The 19,791-nt window shown below is 38.6% G+C and overlaps 1 protein-coding gene across 2 annotated transcripts in view; it reads left to right on the top strand.

Annotated features, from left to right (window-relative positions):
• Positions 1–19,791, top strand: part of FAM149A (family with sequence similarity 149 member A) — an 85,711-nt gene that overhangs the window by 39,081 nt on the left and 26,839 nt on the right. For both annotated transcript variants that reach the window (XM_069095664.1, XM_069095672.1), the window contains exons 2-7: positions 7,201–7,311; positions 8,350–8,488; positions 9,659–9,801; positions 13,921–14,046; positions 16,347–16,496; positions 18,101–18,279. In XM_069095664.1, coding sequence (XP_068951765.1) covers positions 7,201–7,311; positions 8,350–8,488; positions 9,659–9,801; positions 13,921–14,046; positions 16,347–16,496; positions 18,101–18,279 — 848 coding nt within the window. The remainder of the gene's footprint in view (positions 1–7,200; positions 7,312–8,349; positions 8,489–9,658; positions 9,802–13,920; positions 14,047–16,346; positions 16,497–18,100; positions 18,280–19,791) is intronic.

The raw sequence follows: 19,791 nt of genomic DNA, 5'->3' as shown, positions 1-19,791 counted from the left end.
TGCAGTCATTGTGCTATGTTATAGAGATATAAAAAGAGTCAAGACAGATGTCTAGGAGGTCACAGTTTAATGGGGGAGATAACAAGCAAACAAAGACATATAAAGAAGCTAATACAGGAGATAAATAGGAAATAATTAACAAAGGGAAGGGACTAAATTAAGAGGGGTTGGAAATGCATACTGTAGAAGATGGGATTTTAAGTGGGACTTGAGGAAAGCCAGGGCAGCTAGGTGGTACAATGGACAGAGTGCTGGGTCTGGTATCAGGAAGGCTCATTTTCCTGAGTTCAAGTTTGGCCTCAGACACTCACTAGCTATGTGACCCTGGACAAGTCATTGAAGCCTCTTTGCCTCAGTTTTCTTATCTGTAAAGTGAGCTAGAGAAGGAAATGGCAAACCACTCCAGTATCTTTGCCAAGAAAATCCCCAAATGGAGTCACAAGGAGTCAGACATGGCTGAAAAAGACTGAACAACAAAAGAAGGCCAGGAAAACCAAGAGGTAGAGAAGGGGAGGGAGAGCATTCCAAGCATGGGAGACAGCTAGAGAAAATCCTTGGAAAAACAGATGGAGCATCTTGTTCTTAATCAGGCACTGATCCTAATGTGGTATTTGATGTATTTGTTTGTGTTTTATTTTATTTATATTCTTGTTTACTTGTTTATTGTATTCTGTTTGGCATGAGGCTTCCGCTAAACTGAGATTGAAGAATGTATGTTTATTGAGTCCCTACTATGTGTAATGTAGCCACTGGTCAGTAAGAATATGTTTATTGAGTCCCTACTATGTGTAATGTAGCCACTGGTCAGTGAGGACGCCATGTTTCAAGGCCCTTACTACATGTTCTTTTTGGAGGGGGGAGGGCAGGGCAATTGGGGTTAAGTGATTTGCCCAAGGTCACATGTCTAGAAAGTATTAAATGTCTGAGTTCAGATTTGAACTCAGGTCCTCCTGACTCCAGGGCCAGTACCCTATTCACTTCACCACCTAGCTGCCCAGACCCTTACTACATGTTTAAAGATAAGGATGAGGAAACCATACCAAAATAAACAGTGATTTGTGGGTGGGCAGAGCCTGAAGAGATATGGCACCTAAGCTGAATCTTGAAAAAAATTCAGGGTTCCAAGAGGCAGAGTGTTGAAGGCATATGGGACATAGCCTGAGCATGAAGGTGGGTGAGGAAGATCAGGAAGGACATCATATGTGAGCAGTCTGGCAAGGTGTAATGTAATGCCAAAAGAAGGCAACTTCCCAGGTTCAAAATACCAGCATAGGTGCTCTCTATTTTATTCAGTGACAAACCCAGAACAGAGAAGATCAAAACATGACATCATTCCAAATACAGCATTTACTAAGTGTGATTAAATAATCTCCAAGTACTACCCCACCCCAGGACCTTCCAATCACTCAATCAATTACAAAGTCCCTGTTCTAAATACTTCTCCACCCCTAGGCTATACCTTCATTTGGTCCACCACAAAACCCCTCTTCTCAAATGGAGATTAGTTTCCAAACATAAGTAAAGTACCTTCATTTGTCAATCACAGAGCACAATAAGGTCAAAAGTTCCCCACCCCTGGATCACAATTGAATCTACCCCAGAGTTACATCAAGTTTAAACACAGCACTTAATACCCAAATGGAGGTCTTTTCTTCATCTTGACACGAGGCAAGTTCTCAGCAATCTTAGTTCCTGGGGAGACAAGGCTTAGCAAGGCCATAAGATACATTGCCAGTCCCTTCATGAATTCATCCTCTGTCTGTAGAACAGTCCTAGAACCCCTGAACACATTAGCAAAGCCCTCTCCCAGGATTTCTGTAAACATACAACAAGAAAATCCTTCTTCAGGGCTTCTGAACCAACAGAAAGGCTCCCAGACCCCTGCAACAACAGCACTGTCCCTCACCAGTGGACAGTATTCACTCTGTCTGCAGGACAGTCTCCAGACCCCTGCAAAAACAGTACTGTCCCTCACCAGTGGACAGTATTCACTCTCTGTCTGCAGGACAGTCGCAGGGCTTCTTAGAGAACAGCCAGGTTCCAGGACTTCTTCAACAAAAGGACTGTCTTTCACCAGTGGACAAATCTGGCAAAACAACATCAAAACCGACAGACAAAGTACCAGCAAAACAGCCATGTCTCCTCAGTCCTTGGCAGCTCAGGGGGCAGGTCTCAAAAGTCCAGGGCAATTCAAAGCGGCCACCAGCAATTCTCTTAGTCTCTCTCTCTCCACGAGGTGCTGCTTCCAAAAAGATCTTCCGCCTCTCTCGTGTCTCTCCAAATCTACGTCACCAGCTCCTCCCAGTCAGGACTTTCTTTTCACATCAAAAAGTCCATCCCACAGGTGGGATTAATAAGCTCTGGGTTTTAATACAATCAATTTGAAAACCAAGCCCAATACAGGGGAATCTCCACATTCCATTACTATCACACAAGGTAACCATGGAGCAAGACAGAGATGAGCCTTAAATAGGGAAGAGAAGAGTTTCTTTTATATCCTAGAGTTAATGAGGAACACCTGAAGGGCTGTGACAGGGTTGGATCTGGGTTTTAAGATGAGAAATTTGGCAGCTGTGTGAATAGCAGACTGGAGAAGGGAGAGACACTGGGTGGAGGGAGACAAATTAGTAGGCTGTTGGAATAGTGTAGGAGAAAAATGAAGACATTCTGAACTAGGCTGGCTAATTGTGAAAAAGGGAATATAAACAATATATATTCAGGATATGGATTCAACAGGACTTGGAAGATGATTAGATAGAGGGGGATGAGGGAGAGTGAAAAGTCTAGAATGACCCCTAGGCTGTGAACTTGGATAATTAAAAGAATGAGGGTGTCTTCAACAGAAACTGGGAAGACAGGAAGAAGGGTAGGTGAGGTCAGGGGGAAAGAAAACACGTTGTTTCTTGGACCTGTTGAGTTTGGTATCTCTATGAGAGAGGCATGCTGTTGGAGATGTCCAACAGGCAGTCGGAGAGCTGGGAAGAAAGACAAAAGGGTTGAGTATGTACTTGAAAGTCGTTTATGCATTTTGTTTCTATGAAAAATCGTAGACCTCTCATAGCATTGAAGACTACTTTTATTAGAGTATATACTGACCAAATATTTCACTAGATAGGAATGAAGTTTTCTAAAGGTTCATCAAAAGGGCATTTAATGATTAACAAGGAATACATTCCAGTGGACAAGTATTTTATTCCATGACTTGAAATGGTTTTTTTTGGTTACCATTTTCTCTTTAATTATTAATAAAGAGGCAGCATGATATAGTAAATAGAAAATTGGCCTCAGTCAGAAAGACCTGGGTTCTAGTCCTGTTCCTAACATATGCTAGCTGTGTGATCTTGAGAAAATTATTTTCAGTTCCCCAAATAGCTCTCTAAGATCATATATTAAGAGATAATGCTGACATTCATTCTTAGAGGGATTTTTTTCCAAATCACAAATCTGGACCTGGAAGAGACCCAAATTTGAAGTCATGCAATGAGAGGAATTAGAGGAGTTACGTCCTAAATTTGAATCCAGTGACCCAAATCCTGGACACTGGGCAGAAAGGCATCCTGGACAATTCAAGGTTATGATCTATTTTTATTTCTCTCATTTGGAATGGCTTAAATCATCTTTTAACTACATAACAACAAAGATATACTCAGCATGCATGCCTATGTGGGACTGAGAGCTCTAATCTAAGCCTTAAATTTTGTAGACAAGGTAACGGAGACACCCAGAGAGGTTAAATGACTGTTCACTAGTGAGGCTCCTAACTCTAAATCCAAGCTTAGTGATGACCAGATTTCCCTCATTCCTACCTTGCAGAAAGCGCCAGCAGGTCCTTGTTACTTTTTAGAACAAACTGAAAAGTCTTATTTGGCATTTAAGGCCTTTCACAACCTGGCCCCTTCCTTTCTTTCTAATCTTTCTAATTCCTTTCCTTTCCTAATCTTCTAATATTTTATTCCCTGATGCCTAATTCAGGGTTGGGGAACCTGTGGCTTTGAGGGCACATGTGGTCTTCTTGGTCCTTGGGTGTGATGTTTTGACTGAGTCCAAGTTTAGCAGAACAAATCCTTTTATTAAAGGGATTTGTTCTGTGAAGTTTGTATTCAGTCAAAGGGCCGCACTTGATGACCTAGAGGACCATGTGTGACCTCAAGGCTGCAGGTTCCCCACCCCTGGCCTAATTACTGTGTTCAGCACCTTTGCATATTCCCCATGCCAAGGAATACCTTCTCCCATCATCTCTACCTCCTGAGTACCCTGGCCTCCTTCAAGACTGGCTTTAAAACCAATCTTTCATGGTTTCCCCAATTGCTAGTGTGTTCCCTGAGATTGTTGTTTAGTCATGTTGGACTCTTGATGAGCTTATAGGGGTTTTTCTTGGCAAAGATACTGGGGTAGGTTTGCCATTTCCTGCTCAGTAGATTAAGGCAAACAGAGGTTAAGTGACTCACCCAGGGTCACATGGCTAGTGCCTAAGGTCACATTTGAACTCAGGTCTTCCTGACTCTGGTTCCAGGACTCTATTCATTGAGCCTAGTTGAGTGTTATGTTGGATATATTCTATGCATATGCTACACATAACTAATTAGTTACACAATGTCTTTCCCATTAGAGTGTGACCTCCTTGAGGGCAGGGACAATGTTTTTGCCTTTCTTTTTATGTCTGATGCTTAACTCAGTGCCAGGCACATACTCAAGCATTAGTGTACATTAATGGATAAATCACTTGATTGATTAATTGATTTCAACTCCATGATGCTGCAAGTCCTGAAATTGATTGGGTGAACACGAAGTCAGCTTCATACCTTTCCTAATGAAGGACACATCAAGTATTAGTCACTAATAACAGGAAGGGATGGTGCAGTGCATCAGACCCGTCCTGGGAATCTGCATCATTTTCTGTATGATGCCTAGTGGAGATCCATATGTCTGACACATAGGACTCTTACTCTAATAGGTCTTAAGATTTTGCCCTCCTGTCAGTGTCTTGCCAAATACAGACTTTGCTTTTCTTTTTTTTATTAAACCATGCTTCTGTTAGTGTTTGATAAACACTCCTATGAAATGATTACAGCAAGATAGGTTAATTAAATTACTGTAGCAGCAAGCACCCTGGTGTCCCTAGGGTGGCTGCTTACACAGATTCTTGGATCTGCTTTGATAAAGGAAAGCGACTCAAAATGGGTTAACAAGCTTACTTTAATCAGTCAAACATGTATCGTTTACCTAGTTCAAGGGAAAAAGGTCAGCACCCCAAACTTCAGAATACACAGACATAATTATCAAGTCAGAGAAACAGATCAAGTAGACAGATTTCCAAACTGTCCAACCATTACATCCATACCAAATCAACATCTGGGTTTTTCAAAGCCGGGGGGCTCTGGACAACAGCTTCCCAGAATCCACATCAAATCACAGAACACTTCTCAAAGTGAGCCCCAAAACGAAGCTACATATCAAGGCTTATATAGCCTTCTCCTGGCTCAGAGAATGTAACAACCTTATTGACTCATTGGCCAATCAAAAAGCATCTACTGAAAAACAAGCCTCCCACCCCAGGCTCCAGGTGCACTTTAGCCTAGGGGCAGGGAAGATCTTTAAAATTTACATTCCCATTACAATTACTAAAAAAATTATTTTACTGAGTTAGAAAAAAATACTAACAGAATTCATTTGGAAGAACAAAAGGTCAAAAATTTCCAAGAAACTAATAAAAAAATGTAAAGGAAGGAGATCCAGCAGTACAAGACCTTAAACTATATTATAAGGCAGTAAATGTCAATATTATCTGATACTGGCTAAGAAATAGAAAGGTAAATCAGTGGAACAGAGCAGACATAATTCACAGTAGTAAAGGACTGTAATAACCTTTTGTTTGCCAAATGTAAAGATTTAAGTTTGGGGGATAAGAATTGATTACTTGGTAAAAATTGTTGGGAAAGCTGGAAAGCAGTTTGGCAGAAATTGGGCATAGACCATTTTCTTAAACCATGCACCAAGATAAGGTCAAAATGGATGCATGACCTAGAAATATAGGGAGCTATCACAAGAAAATTAGGAGATCATGGAGCATATTACTTATCAGACTCATGAATAGGAGAATAATACATGAAGAAGCAAGAGAAAGAGAGAATTTGAGGAGTAAAATGGATAATTTATATTATATTAAATTAAAAAATTCTTAATATAAATAAAACCAAAACAGCCAAGATTAGAAGGAAAGCAGAAAATTGGAGAAAAAACTTTCATAGACAATCTCTCAGACAAATGTCACATTTCTCAAATATATAAGGAACTTTGTCAAATTTATAAGAATACAAGTAATCCTCAATTGATAAATTGTCAAAGGATATGAACAGGCAGTTTTTCAATGAAGAAACCAAAATTATATATAGTAATATGAAGAAATGCTCTAAATCATTAGTAATTAGAGAAATGCAAATTAAAACAACTTTGAGATATCATCTTACATTCATCTGATTGGCTAAAATGACAGATGTCCTTTAATAGGGGCATGACTGAACAAGTTGTGGTGTATGATTATGATAGAATACTATTGTGATATAAAAATGATGAGTGGGTTGGGTGTACAAAAATATGAAAAACCTATCAGGGAAGATGCTATCCACCTCCAGAAAAAGAACTGGCAAGTAGAAATCAATGCAGTGCGTTTGTATGTGTATATATATATATACATCTATCTATCATATATCTGTTGAGAGAGAGAGAGAGAGAGAGAGAGAGAGAGAGAGAGAGAGAGTTGTGTTTAATTGTAGCCTTCTCTGGAGTGAAGGAGTGGGAAAGGAGAGAGGAAAAGATAAAATAAAAAGTGCACAGCAGAGCAAATGAAAACTTCAAAGGAAGCATAGAAAAACTGGGCAGTTTTATAAACAATGTGTAATATTACATAAGTTTTCTAAAAAAAGTAAACAGTTTGAAATGGAAATTTATTATTTTATATTGAATCCTCTTTTTATGTTCTGCTATGTACATGGAAATGTTTCCTCCCCCCCTTTTCTCATTTTGTATTTCAGTTTAAAATGAATAAAAAATTTTAAAAAGAAGGAATGCTTCTCTGCTGGAGTTTGTAAATTGATTGCATACTACACAGTAATTACATTTCCTGGAAATTAAGGCGCTTAAGCACGGCAAATATATTAATGTCCATTTCCTCCTTTTCTGTTTTGTTTTTGTTTTTCCCAGAAAAGGACTGACTGAAGGGCCTGGAGAACAACGTCTTTCTGTGAAAAGCAGGGACCCTCTTCCTAAACATTTCACCAAAAATGTGCAGGAAGCCATTCATAATTATAACTGGTAAGAATAACCCAGAGATCACTTATGAATTTCAGAATGGAGAAATGTGTGCTGGCTATTTGGTGGGGAGGTATATTAGGTGGAGGTCTTACATTTATAAAAGTAAAGCATCATAGGACACTTTCTTAGTCTGTGGAAAATGTTATTAAGCTATTAAAACTGAGAACTTTGCTAAGACTTTTAGGAAACCTTAGAAATATAACATAATGATAGTACAGTACAGTGTAGTGTAAAGTCATATGGTACGTACTCTACTAGAGTGGTCGGATAGTATACTGCATATATATGGGTAAATATACATATTATACAAAAATGATATATTGGATATTATATATACAATGTATAAAATAGTGTGTATATATAAAATGGACAAACATGTAATATACATACATGTATATATGTGTACAATACAGGTATGGATAGTGTCTATATACACACATGTATACACACATACATATACAGTTATCAAGTAATACATTTTTTTAAATGCCCAACTTTTTTGGAATAACTGAATTTTCAAAGTATACGTAATACATGATTTAACACATACATGCACATAAATATCCACTTACTGAAGAGTGTGGTTTATTCCCCGTGCATACTCCTTCTTCATGGCTTGCTTGTGGCTGCAAAGCCTTATCGACTGTTGGCCAACCTTCTGGTGATGACCTATCCCGAAGTGAACCAAAATTGGTACCACCTCAATTAACAGACCCACAGCAATCTTATCACTCCCATACTCATCGCCCTTCCTGCTTGCTTGAACCTTGATGGAGATTGCCCTCTGTTGGGGTAGCCTTAGAAATTCTCCTCCATGTTATGATGAAGAATTGGGTCTTTTGGTGGAAGATCAAGACAGAGAGGTACAGTTGCAGATTGCATATGGATACAGGTCTAGCTGATTTGATGGGCTAAATGAACCCAAGTAAAGCCAAAAAAAAAAAGAAAAAAGAAACGAGCCACAAAAGGAATAAAGCTACCCATGCATTCCTTTTCTTTCTAAATGTAATTCTTGCATATTTGTTTTAACTTCTACAGTGAATCTGTTTCATCTCCCTTGTCGAGTGGGAACACCACCCCTACAGACTTGAATAATTCTTGGTCTCAAACACAAAGCGTTACTACTGAAAGAAGTGTGTCCACTGAACAAAGCTCAATCTCCTCTTGGACAGATGATGTATGTTAATAAATATTTTGTAACTTACCCAGAAGAAGTGAGGGGGGCATAGTGCACCGGCCTGGAGTTAGGAAGGCTCCCAGATCCAGCCTCAGACACTTACTAACCTTGAGTAGGTCATTTAAGCTCTTCCTGCCTCAGTTTCTTCACCTGTAAGATGGCAATGATATCAGAACCTACTTCAGAAGATTATTATGAGAATGTACAGTTCTATGTATAGTTCCTGGTATACAATATGTGCTTGATAAATGTTTTTTTTCCTTCTATTTTTTGTATCTTATGATCTGAATGCAGAATTTGAGATGGCATGATGCAGTTGGAAGACGATCAGCTCTGAAATTAGAGAAAATGGGTTCAATTCTCTGACACTTGCTACCACTATTATCTTGGCCAAGTCGTAAACCTCCCCAAGCCTTAGTTTCCTCCTTTGTAACAATAGCTGGCATTTATATACTGCTTTAAGGTTTGTAGAACCTTTTTCAAATATCATCTAATTTATCCTTAGATCAGTCAGCCCCAGGAGGTAGGTACTGCTATTATTACTATTTTACAAAGGAGGAAAGTGAGTTAGACAGTGGTTAAGTGACTTATCTGAGGTCAGATTTGAATTCAGTTTTTCTCCAGGTTCAGTGTTCTATCCCCAGCACCACCAAGATCCCTGGAAAATGAGGAGGATGTACTAGATGGCCTCTGATATCCCTTGTTTCTGACCTAGGATCCTATGAATAGATGACCTCCTAGGCTCTTTCCAGATCTAGATCCAAGACCCAAATTATCCCAATCTCCTCACAAATGGACAATCACATATCAATGTGATTTGTGATAGGAATCAGGCACACCCTTGAAGTGACTGTGGTATCTTTTTTTTTTCAAAGCAATTTGGGTTAAGTAACTTGCCCAAGGTTACATGGCTAGTTTTGTGTGTGTGTGTGTGTGTGTGTGTGTGTGTGTGTGTGTGTGTGTGTGTTAAGTGTCTGAGGCTAGAACCGATCCTGGGTCCTCTGAACTCCAGGCTGGTGCTTTTACTCACTGAACCATCTAGCTGCCCCAACTGTGATGTCTTTTAAGAAATTATTACCCCCACTAAATTCAAATACATTCTTAGGTTATAAATACTTCCTAAGGAAATTACAGCAAACAAACCAATTCCCTCTTATGTTGCTGCTTTAGGAATTTGATAAAGCCGCAACACAAAAAGTTCAGCAGTTATTCCGAGAGGTAGATGAAATGCTCTTTGAAGGGAAGGTCAGTGCTCACTGCCAGAATCTGCAGGCAGAAAGTGAAGAGTGGACCAGGAGGTCTATTCATCTCAGGTAAGAGAAATGTTGAGTGTTATTTTCTAGCATCCCCAGGGTGGCTGCCAATACAGGTTCTTAGATCTGCTTTTCTAAAGGTAAGCAACTCAAAATGGGTTAACGGTATTGCTTTAATCAAACATATGTCATTTATATAGTTCAGGAGAAAAAGGTCAGCACCCCTAACTTCAGAGAATACAGACAAGTTACAAGCAGACAACAAATACAGAGAAACATCAGCAGACAGGCTTCCAGTTGTCTGACCATTATATCCATACCTAGTCAGTTACCAGACAGGGAAGCGCCAACATCTGGGTTTTCAAAGCCAGGGGGACTCAATGGCTGCCCAGAGACTTGTCTGGTCAAATCACACAACTCTCTTCAAAGTGATCCCCAAAACAAAACCTCACATATAACCTTCTCTTGCCTCAGAGAATGTCATAACCCTCTTGACCTACTGCCCAATCATGAAGCAACAAGGTGTGGGCATTCTTGAAAAAACAAGCCTCCTGCCACAGGCTCCATGTAACCACATTCAGCCTATTAGGGTGCAGAGTATATTTTCAAATCAAGGACGGTTCTAAGAGTCACTTAAGTCTATTAAAGTGCCTAGGGGCAGGGAAGACCTTAGATTCCCATTCCCATAACAGTGCTTTTTAAGAAATATTCATGGGAGAACACTATCAGCCAGAAAGTACATCCAGAATCTGCAAATTGTTCCATTTATTGCAAAACCTTGGGAAATATTGAAATATCTAGAGAATTGTGTATGTTTTACTGAAGAAATGTAGAGCAGAGGTCTAACATGCTTTCAGCCACGTTACCAAGTGCATCCCAACTAAAATGTAATTGGGAAATATTTCTTTATTATAATAAGTTAATTTATTTATTTTTAGTTTTCAACATTCACTTCCATAAGTTTTAAATTTTCTCCCCCCTTTCCCCTTCCCCCTCCCCAAGATGGCATGCAATCCAACATAGGCTTATTTGTGATGAAAAACCATCCAAAATTTAATCAAGAACACAGAGATCTCTTAGGATAGGAACAGGAATTTATTCTCTTCCCCAAGTGAAGAGGAAGGTCTTTCCCATGGCCAGTTGTGAGGAAAAGGCACATTATAAAAGGCAGAACAAGAATTTATAACCTAACGGGGTCCCTTCTCCCATTGGCTGGGAGGTGGGTTCAAAATCTTCCCCAATGGTAGTAAATAACAGAGGAGCCCGTCACTATGGCTTACAAAGAACAAGGAGGCTGATTGACAGCAAGGGTAAGGGGAAGGAAGGCCCCAAAGCAATGGGGAGGCATGAGCTCGGGCTGTCCCTGGCCCCCACTGGCTGGGAGGAGGGGCCCACAGAGTGGGGAAATCTGAAAGCCTCCTGAAAGGGCTTGCTGCTGATTAACAGCAGAAGTAGGAGTGGGGGAAGGGAGAGGGAGGTTCTGAGAAGTTTTCACTTCCCCCCAGACAGGCTCTACATGTACATTCTACTCACATTAATCATGTTGTATAGAAGAATTAGAATGAATGGGAGAAATCATGAGAAAGAAAACACAAAACGAAACGAAACAAAATAGTCTTCTTCAATCTGAATGCAGGCTCCATATTTCTTTCTCTGGATATGGAGGGTATTTTCCATCATGAGTCTTTTGGAATTGTTTTAGGTCCTTGCATTGATAAGAAGAGCTAAGTCTATTAAAATCACTCATCTAAGACTGTGGCTGTTACTGTATACAGTGTTCTCCTGGTTCTGCTCACTTCATTCAGCATCAGTTCAGGTTTCATCTTTCCAGGTTTTTTCTGAAGTCAACTAATTGGGAAATTTAACAAAATTAAAAAAAAATTTAAAAAACTGCAATAGGACATTTTATTGTTTAGTCGTTTCAGTCATATCTGACTCTTCATAACCCTATTTAGGGTTTTCTTGGCAAAAATGCCAGAGTAGGGGCCAATAGGTGTCACAGTGAACAGAGCACTGGCCCTGGAGTCAGGAGGACCTGAGTTCAAATTTGGCCTCAAAAACTTTACACAAAACTAGCCATGTAACCTTGGGCAAGTCACCTCACCCCAATTGCCTTACCTTCCCCTCTCCAACAAAAAAAAAATGCCAGAGTGATTTCCTTCTCCAGCTCAGTTTACATATAAGGAAACTGAGGTAAACAGGATTAAGATACTTGCCCAGGATCACACAGCTAGGAAGTGTCTAAAGCTGTATTTTAACTCAGATCTTTCTGAATCTACTTTGCCACCTAATTGCCTACAACATAGAACATAGATCAAGTTATTATGTGGTTTTCTGAGTCAATATGTCCCTATAGTGATCCTTATTTATGGTTTAATGGTTTCCCTTTATATTTTAATTTGACACCACTGATGTAGACAACCTATCCAATGTCTTTATTGGAAGACCTAGCATCTATAATAAAAATTAAATTTATAATAATAATGAACCTCTTACTTAGGGAGAAGTCAATCTGAATAAACATATTGAAGTTGGAAAACATAGGAAGTGAATAAAGAGAGGGTTTTCTGCCCTTAGTTCTCAGGTGGCTGTGTATTTAATATTCCTCCAGCCCTAAAGGGAAAATAAAACTCAACCATATGGAAATGCCTTCATTCTATATTATGTCATGTGGAAATTAATCAGCAAACCTTTATTAAGTATTCTGTACTATGTACAGTGCAGGATTCTGAGAATTCAGAGGGAAGAGAGAAACAGCCCCTGCCCTCATCGGGCTATATTATGGCAAAAGGATTTTTACAATCCTTTAAAAAGGATTGTGGTAAAAGAGAAATGCCCTCCCCTGTGTCAGCTTTCTGGAGCAAAGCTCCAGTTTTCCCACTGTAGTTATATGGCTTGGTTACTTGGTGAGGTAATCCCAATATTAGATTCCCAATATTAAATATATTGGTATAGCAAGAGATAAAACATTTTCATACATGGATCTGTTTTATTAATTGTATTTGAATCCCCAGTGCCTAAAATAATGCCTGATATATAGTAGGTGCTAAATAAATACTTGGTAATGATATGTAACAGATGCAAGGTAATCATGGGAATAAAAGCTGGGCCAAATAGAAAGAAATTAATTTGCATTGTCTGGTATACTATTTTTCTTAACCTGGATAGATAGATGTTCTAATACCTTATCTTTTTTTTTTAATTTTGGAGGGGTGAAGGCAAGGCAATTGGGGTTAAGTGACTTGCCCAAAGTCACACAGCTTGTAAGGTCAAGTGTCTGAGGTCAGATTTGAACTCAGGTTCTCCTAAGTCCAGGGCTGGTGCTCTGTTCCCTGCGCCACCTAGTTAGCCCTCTAATATCCTATCTTTTCCAGGTGTTAAGGTGTGTGTCTTCATAATATTATAACCCCCTTCACTACCACTCTGCCCCAGGGCCTGGGGTATGTAATGATGCAAGTATGTAAGAAATCAATAGATATTAGTTGAATACACTTATAATTACCCCCATTCAAGTGTGCTACATAGATGCCATTCCAAATAGTTAGAAACATACAAAAGGTCAATGAATGCTCAGAGATAGCTGGATGGCACAGTGGTTGGAGTGCTGGACCTGAGGTCAGAAGGACTGGATTCAGATCCTCCCTCAGACACTTGCTAGCTGTGCAATACTGGGAAAGTCACTTAAACTGTGCCTGCCTCAGTTTCTCCATCTGTATAAAAGGAGATAATAACAGCACCTCCCCCCCCAGGGTTTTTGTGAGGTTCAAATGAGATATAAAGTGTTTTGCTAACTTTAAAGTTCTATGTAAGTGATAGCAGTAGTTATAGTTAACAAGTACATGAGCTTTTTGTATCTTATGTTTACTTATTTTTAAAGCCTATACATGTACCAGTGCATGTTGCAGGTGAAGTTCTAGGTTTTAAATGAGAGGACGTGAGTTCAGTTCTTGTTTCTGCAACTTATTAACTATGTCAGCCTCAGACTCCTCATATGAAAAAGGAAAGGGTTGGCCAATATGAATTCTAAGCTTTGGTTTAACAAACCTTATCAATAATCCTATGGAAAAAAGTCCATTCCTCTCAATGTCTTTTCCACTATTACCATGTTCTCTATTTTTTAAAAATTCAGAATGATATTCTCATTGTGGTTATCTATTATCCATTTTTTTTATCTCACAGGGTTTTAGGAAAACAGCTCATGTTCCCAACAGATGAAGGTGTTCAACATTTTCCAAGCAATACTGCTAGTTCTGTCCACCTGAAGTCCTCACTTGATCTCTGTGAAAGCAATAACAGTCCCAAAGAGTATGTTTTCTTTTTTTTTTCCTTTGTTTTATTGATGCCTTATGAGGATATTTGTCATCTTCTTATCTGGTCCCTCTCCCCCATCATAGAGCTGTCCTTGGTATCAAGCAAAGCATCTAAGCAGACCTGACCACAAAGGTCTATGCACCCTCTAGCATACACATATCATTCCATCTCTGTAGTGGTCCATCTTGGCACCAGTAGGAGAGAAACGCATTTCAGCATCTATTTTCTATGGCCAAGATTGGTCATTGTGATTTATCTAAGTTCTGTTTTCATTATATCATTGTAGTCTTTACAAATGTTATTCTCCTAGTGTTCTGGACTGAGCCTGACTTCAGGGCAGCTTCCTGGTAGTTTGGGTTTGATGTTGGAATGAAATGAGGTATTCGTGAATCAATCAACAATTAGCAAAAGGAGATTTATTTAGTCAAGGAGGGAAGGGAAATATATTCAACAAGGATATACATTTGAGGACACCCTGAATTGATTCAATGGAGTGATCTGAGTTGTCCATGTGGTTTGCCAGTCAAGTATCAGAGGTCATTGTGGCTCTTTCTACTTAGGTGAGAAAGAAGTCATAGCAACAGCCTGAGCCAGTCAAGTCTTGATGATGATTTCTTTCCCTTGTAAAGAAAGTTTAACGTATATGAGGCTCAGGGGTTATAATTTTGCTTCCACTTTATTTGGTGTACTTTTCTTCACTCTATCATTGTTCTTATGAGTTATTCTAGAAAGGTTTTTTATATTATTTGTGATCATCTCTCTGTCTGTCCAATCAAGGTTTGATTAATGCTCAGTAACTATTGGCAGACCAACACACCTGAAAACGACACCACTGAGGGAAACCTGGATTTGGGTGGAAGATGGGGAGAGAGCAGCTTCTCAAAAATTCCTGTTTTGAGTATGAGTTAGATTAGGGGTCCAGTTAAATGGCTTTGACTTAAGCTCCTGCCTTAAAAGGACTGGAAGAGAGTATTCCTGGTAATGCTATAACTGGGAATTCTGGTATTCATTCATTTGAGGAAGATAGGAAGAGACTAATATACCTCATTTAGGAGCATTTGTGCCAAGAGAGGGGAATGTTTCTCAGAGGGCCTTATCCCCATTATTTAGAGTACCAATGAAGAGAAGTAGTGTGCTAAAGACAAAAATTCACTGACTTTGGATTCAGAAGAGCTAAGTTCAAATTCTGCCTCTGACACTTACTATCTATGTGACCTTGGGCAAGGCACTTAACTCCCTGGACCTCAATTTCCTCATCTGTAAAATAAGGAGTTTGGTTAGATGACCTCTTCCAACTCTAAATGATCCCTGAACCCTTGATCCCTGTCTCTTGATTCCTCTAATCACTGGGAAGAGGAGGGAAAATCGAGCCCATTTTAATGTTGGGACCCTCATAATGTGGTGGCCTAGGTCCAAGTGAGGTAGTAGGCATAGAAGTTGTACAGGGATCCTGAGGATTGTGGTAAAAGAGAAATCCCCCCACCCCATGTCAGCTTTCTGGAGCAGAACTCCAGTGTTCCCACCCTAGTTGTATAGCTTGATTACCTGGTGAAGTAGTCCCAAATATTAGAGGAACTTCATAGGGGCACAAGGAGCAGGGTGACCTTGCTCCTGTATATCACAAGGAGAAGGTAGAAACAGGATTAAAGAATAAAACCTACCTGATAGTGTAATCCTGCCCCATATTCCTTCGAAATGAGGGGAGGGCATAGGTGGGTAACATTCAGATAGAGTTCTCCTGCTCAGGAAAGAAGAACTTGACCTCATAGAGTGATTTGGGTTTATAGAAAGCCTCTTAAGGAGGTTTTTTGAGGGGGGAAGTTTGGATTTTATCTTATTCTTAAAAGTATACTTATTTCTTCAGAAGATATACATTTATTAATGTATAGTTCTTTAAAACATTTTATTTCTTCAAAAATATATTTATTAATGTATTTCTTTAAAATAGGTTTATTTCTTCAAAATATACATTCATTAATGTATTTAAAGTAGTTATTTCTTCAAAATATACATTTATTAATATTTCTTTAAAATATATTTATATCTTCAAAATATGCATGTATTAATCTATTTAAATATTTATTTCTTCAAAATATAAATTTATTGCTATATTTCTTTAAGATATTTTTCTTTACTCAAAAAAATAAATTTTGATCTGACTGATTTTTTCCTACGGAAATCATGTTATTTTAACAGAAGTGAAAGCTTCAGCCATAATCGTGCAGATGCTGGCCTGGTATCGTTGGAACATCTTACCAAGTATAATCGGTGGTTATTGTCTTTGATTGCTATAGGCTGTGCATCTCAGGCTCTAAGCTTGTCCCAGAAGATTACACAAGGATTTCTTCTGTTGCTTCTGACATAACTGCTTCATTCCTAGAAGAAGAGATCTATGATGTAGATGGAGAAATCGAAGAATATTTTGCTTTTGACAAAAAAGAACTGTAAGTAGAACATTTCACTGAAATGAATGAAGTTTCAAGGGTGACATATTTAGCTTGGATTAAGTCTTCAAATTCCTTTGCTTGCTAGATTGATGCTAAAATTTCCAAATTCCTAGGGTGCTCTTTTGAAACACTGATTTTAAATAAAAATATTTGTCCAAACTTCTTTATTGCAAAGTAGTTTATGAGTAGAGTATGGGCTAGAGAGTCATTCCACGAGTTGTAATATTGCCTCTCTAGTCAAAGAGCTGTGTGACTTGAAAAATATTCATTAGTTTGTGGACGTTGATTTCTTCTTGTGTAAAAGAAGGGGGACTAGATGATTCCTCTAAGGTCCCTCCCAGCTCAATTATTTCATGATGATCAATAAATCAATTTATTAAGCACTTGCCACATGCCAACCACTAGAAAAAATAGTCCCTACACAAAAGGACCTTATATTCTAGCAGGAAAGACAACATGTAGCTTTGTACATACAGGGTAAATTGGAGGGAGTCTCACAAGAAAGGCGCTAACATTATGAATATGGATAGTTCTAATTCGTTATGCTTGGCAAAGAGATGGTAAAGTTTTTGCACTACGTTTCATTGATATAGACAACTCCTGAATGTGGAAAATTTTCCATACCAGTGCAACTTTATAAGAAAGTTCCCTAAAACACCAAGAGATTAAGTGACTTGTTTGGAGTCACATACCCAGCATCTGACTAGGACGATATTTAAACTCTGATCTTCTCAACTTCCTTTATCCTCATGATGATCAATCAATTAATTTATTAAGCACTTACCATTCACCAGATACTAGCAGAAACAATTCCTAGCCTGAAAATGCTTACAATCTAATGGAGGAAGATAAAGAACTTTTCTGCTTTGAATATCTTCCCTGCCTCTACTAAGTTGAATGTAATCACATGGATCCTGTGGTGGGAGGAGTTTTTTGAAGGATGGAGCAGAACCCACCGGAAGCTGGGAGTGAGAGCAGCTAGATGGTGGGAGAGAGAGGATGGCAGGCAAGCAGACAGCTAGGTTTGTGAGTTTTTGTTTGTGGGAAGTCTAAAAGATGGTGTGACTCCCTGCTGTGCTATGGTGTATTAACTTCTTTGTTGCTATGATGGATTTGGTTTCCTGGTATTGGAATTTGACTTTCTGGTGTCTGAATATATATTCTGTTTTTGTCTTCTGTGTGGAGAGGCTGTTATATTTTGTGATTCAGAACTGTGTCGGCATATTCTTAGACACTGTGCTGTGAATATTGCATTGGTGCTACAACTATGTACATATAGGATATATATATATAGGAAATTGGTGAGAGTCTCAGAAGAAAGGCTAGCATTACAAATAGGATGGTTCTGATTTGTTATGCTTAGCAATGAGATGGTGAAGATTTTTTTTTTTAATTTCCTTATTGTCCCTTTATTCCTCCAGTTGATGTCCCACTTAAACCTTCATGCTTAGGTATCTAGTTTACTGTCAGTCTGTGATTCACAATCAAATCCTTTGTGAAATAAATGCATGTTTGACTCAATTTTTGTAAGGGAAATTTTTTTCAATAACAAAAACTGACTGATTTTAGCAACAAGAATTTCTTTATTTTTTTCTTTTAAGTGATGATGAACCCAAGAAGGCTGTAGGTCTACAAAGGAATAAACATGGCATCCCTCCCATTTCTCCTGAGGACTGCATCAAAGATGCGGCAGCTGCTGAAGTGTTTGATCATGCTTGGAGAAATGTGGTTGAGATGTTGGAAGAACTGGTTAGAAAAATGTGGGAAACTGCTCCTCAAGGTATTTGAGAAATGTCCTTTATGTGAGACTTTAATCTAAAACAAAAACAACAAGTGAAGCCACCAAAAATACAGAAGATAACACTAACAACAACAGCAAAATCTAAAAAAAAACCACTTTAAAAGAATATTTCCCAGCTCTATCCAGTTTCTGTTTTAGGCACATCCCATTATTATGTGTCCTAAGGAAGACATTTCTTTCTCCTCAAAGTAATGGTTTTAATACTTTCTCAATGGGAGAAAATTCTCTTGAATATTTTGTACAATATCTTTTTTTTTTTTTTTTTTGCTTTTTGGAGTGGGGGAAGGCAGGGCAATTGGGGTTAAGTGACTTGCCCAAGGTCACATGGCTAGTAAGTGTTAAGTGTCTGAGGCCAGATTTGAACTCAGGTCCTCCAGACTCTAGGACCAGTGCTCTATTCACTGTGTCACCTAGCTGCCCCCTACTTTGTTCAATATCTTTACTGGCACTGTAGGAGTTGTGATGAAGCTCAACTCAAGAAATTTATTTGATCAAAAAAGTCATAACTGACTTTATTGTCTATTCAGCTTCCAGTGATGATTTAAACCAATAAAATGTTTGGTAGACTGACAAAGATTGACATGATGCAGAAGTACAAATCATAGTAACCTATTTTGATGACTAATTGTATGCAATTAGTACCAAAAAGCTAATTTTTCTAATTCTTTCCCTCCAGAGGGAGAGAGATAGAGCCCCTCCCCCAAAGACATGGAAGGCTATACATAAGGCATGACCTCGCTATACATCAAACTAATTCTCTAAAAATAGATACTTATTGTTGTTGTTCTTCTTCAGACATTGTCAATTGTGTCCCATTCTCTGTGATCCCCTTTGGGGTTTTCTTGGCAGAGATCATGGAGGGGTTTGCCATTTTCTTCCCCAGCTCATTTTTCAGATGAGGAAACTGAGGCAAACAGGGTTAAGTGACTTGCCCAGGGTCACACAACTAGTAAGTTTCTGAGGATGGATTTGAACTCACAAAGATAAGTCTTCCTGATTCTTTTTTTTTAATAGTACTTAATTTTTTCCCAATTACATGTTAAGACAACTTTTAACTTTGATCTTTACAAGATTTTCAGTTCCAAATTTTTCTCCCTCTCTCCCTTCCTCTCTTCTGAAAATGGTAAACAATTTGCTATGTTATAATATGCTATCATGTAAAACATTTCCACATTAGTCACAATTGTGAAAGAAAAAATGAATCAAAAGGAAAAAAATGAAAAATAATAGGTGAAAAATTATGCTTCTCCTTGCATTCGGAATTCATCAATTCTTTATCTAGATGTGGATAGCATTTTCCTTTGGCTTTTGTACTCATCTTGTATCACTGTGCTGTTGAGAAAAGCTGAGTCATTTCGTAGTTGATTATCATACAGTGTTGTTGATACTGTGGATGATGTTTTCCCTGCTTCTGTTCATTTCACTTTGCATCAGTTTGTACAAGTCTTTCCAGAATTTTCTGAAATCTGCCTGTTCATCATTTCTTATTGC

Source organism: Petaurus breviceps, unplaced genomic scaffold (assembly GCF_028583685.1).
Source record: "Petaurus breviceps papuanus isolate PSGF00001 unplaced genomic scaffold, PetGlider_PUasm1.0 126, whole genome shotgun sequence".
NCBI classification, from domain to species: domain Eukaryota; kingdom Metazoa; phylum Chordata; class Mammalia; order Diprotodontia; family Petauridae; genus Petaurus; species Petaurus breviceps.
Note: the sequence above shows the minus strand (reverse complement) of the source record. Positions and strands in the feature narration are given on the sequence as shown.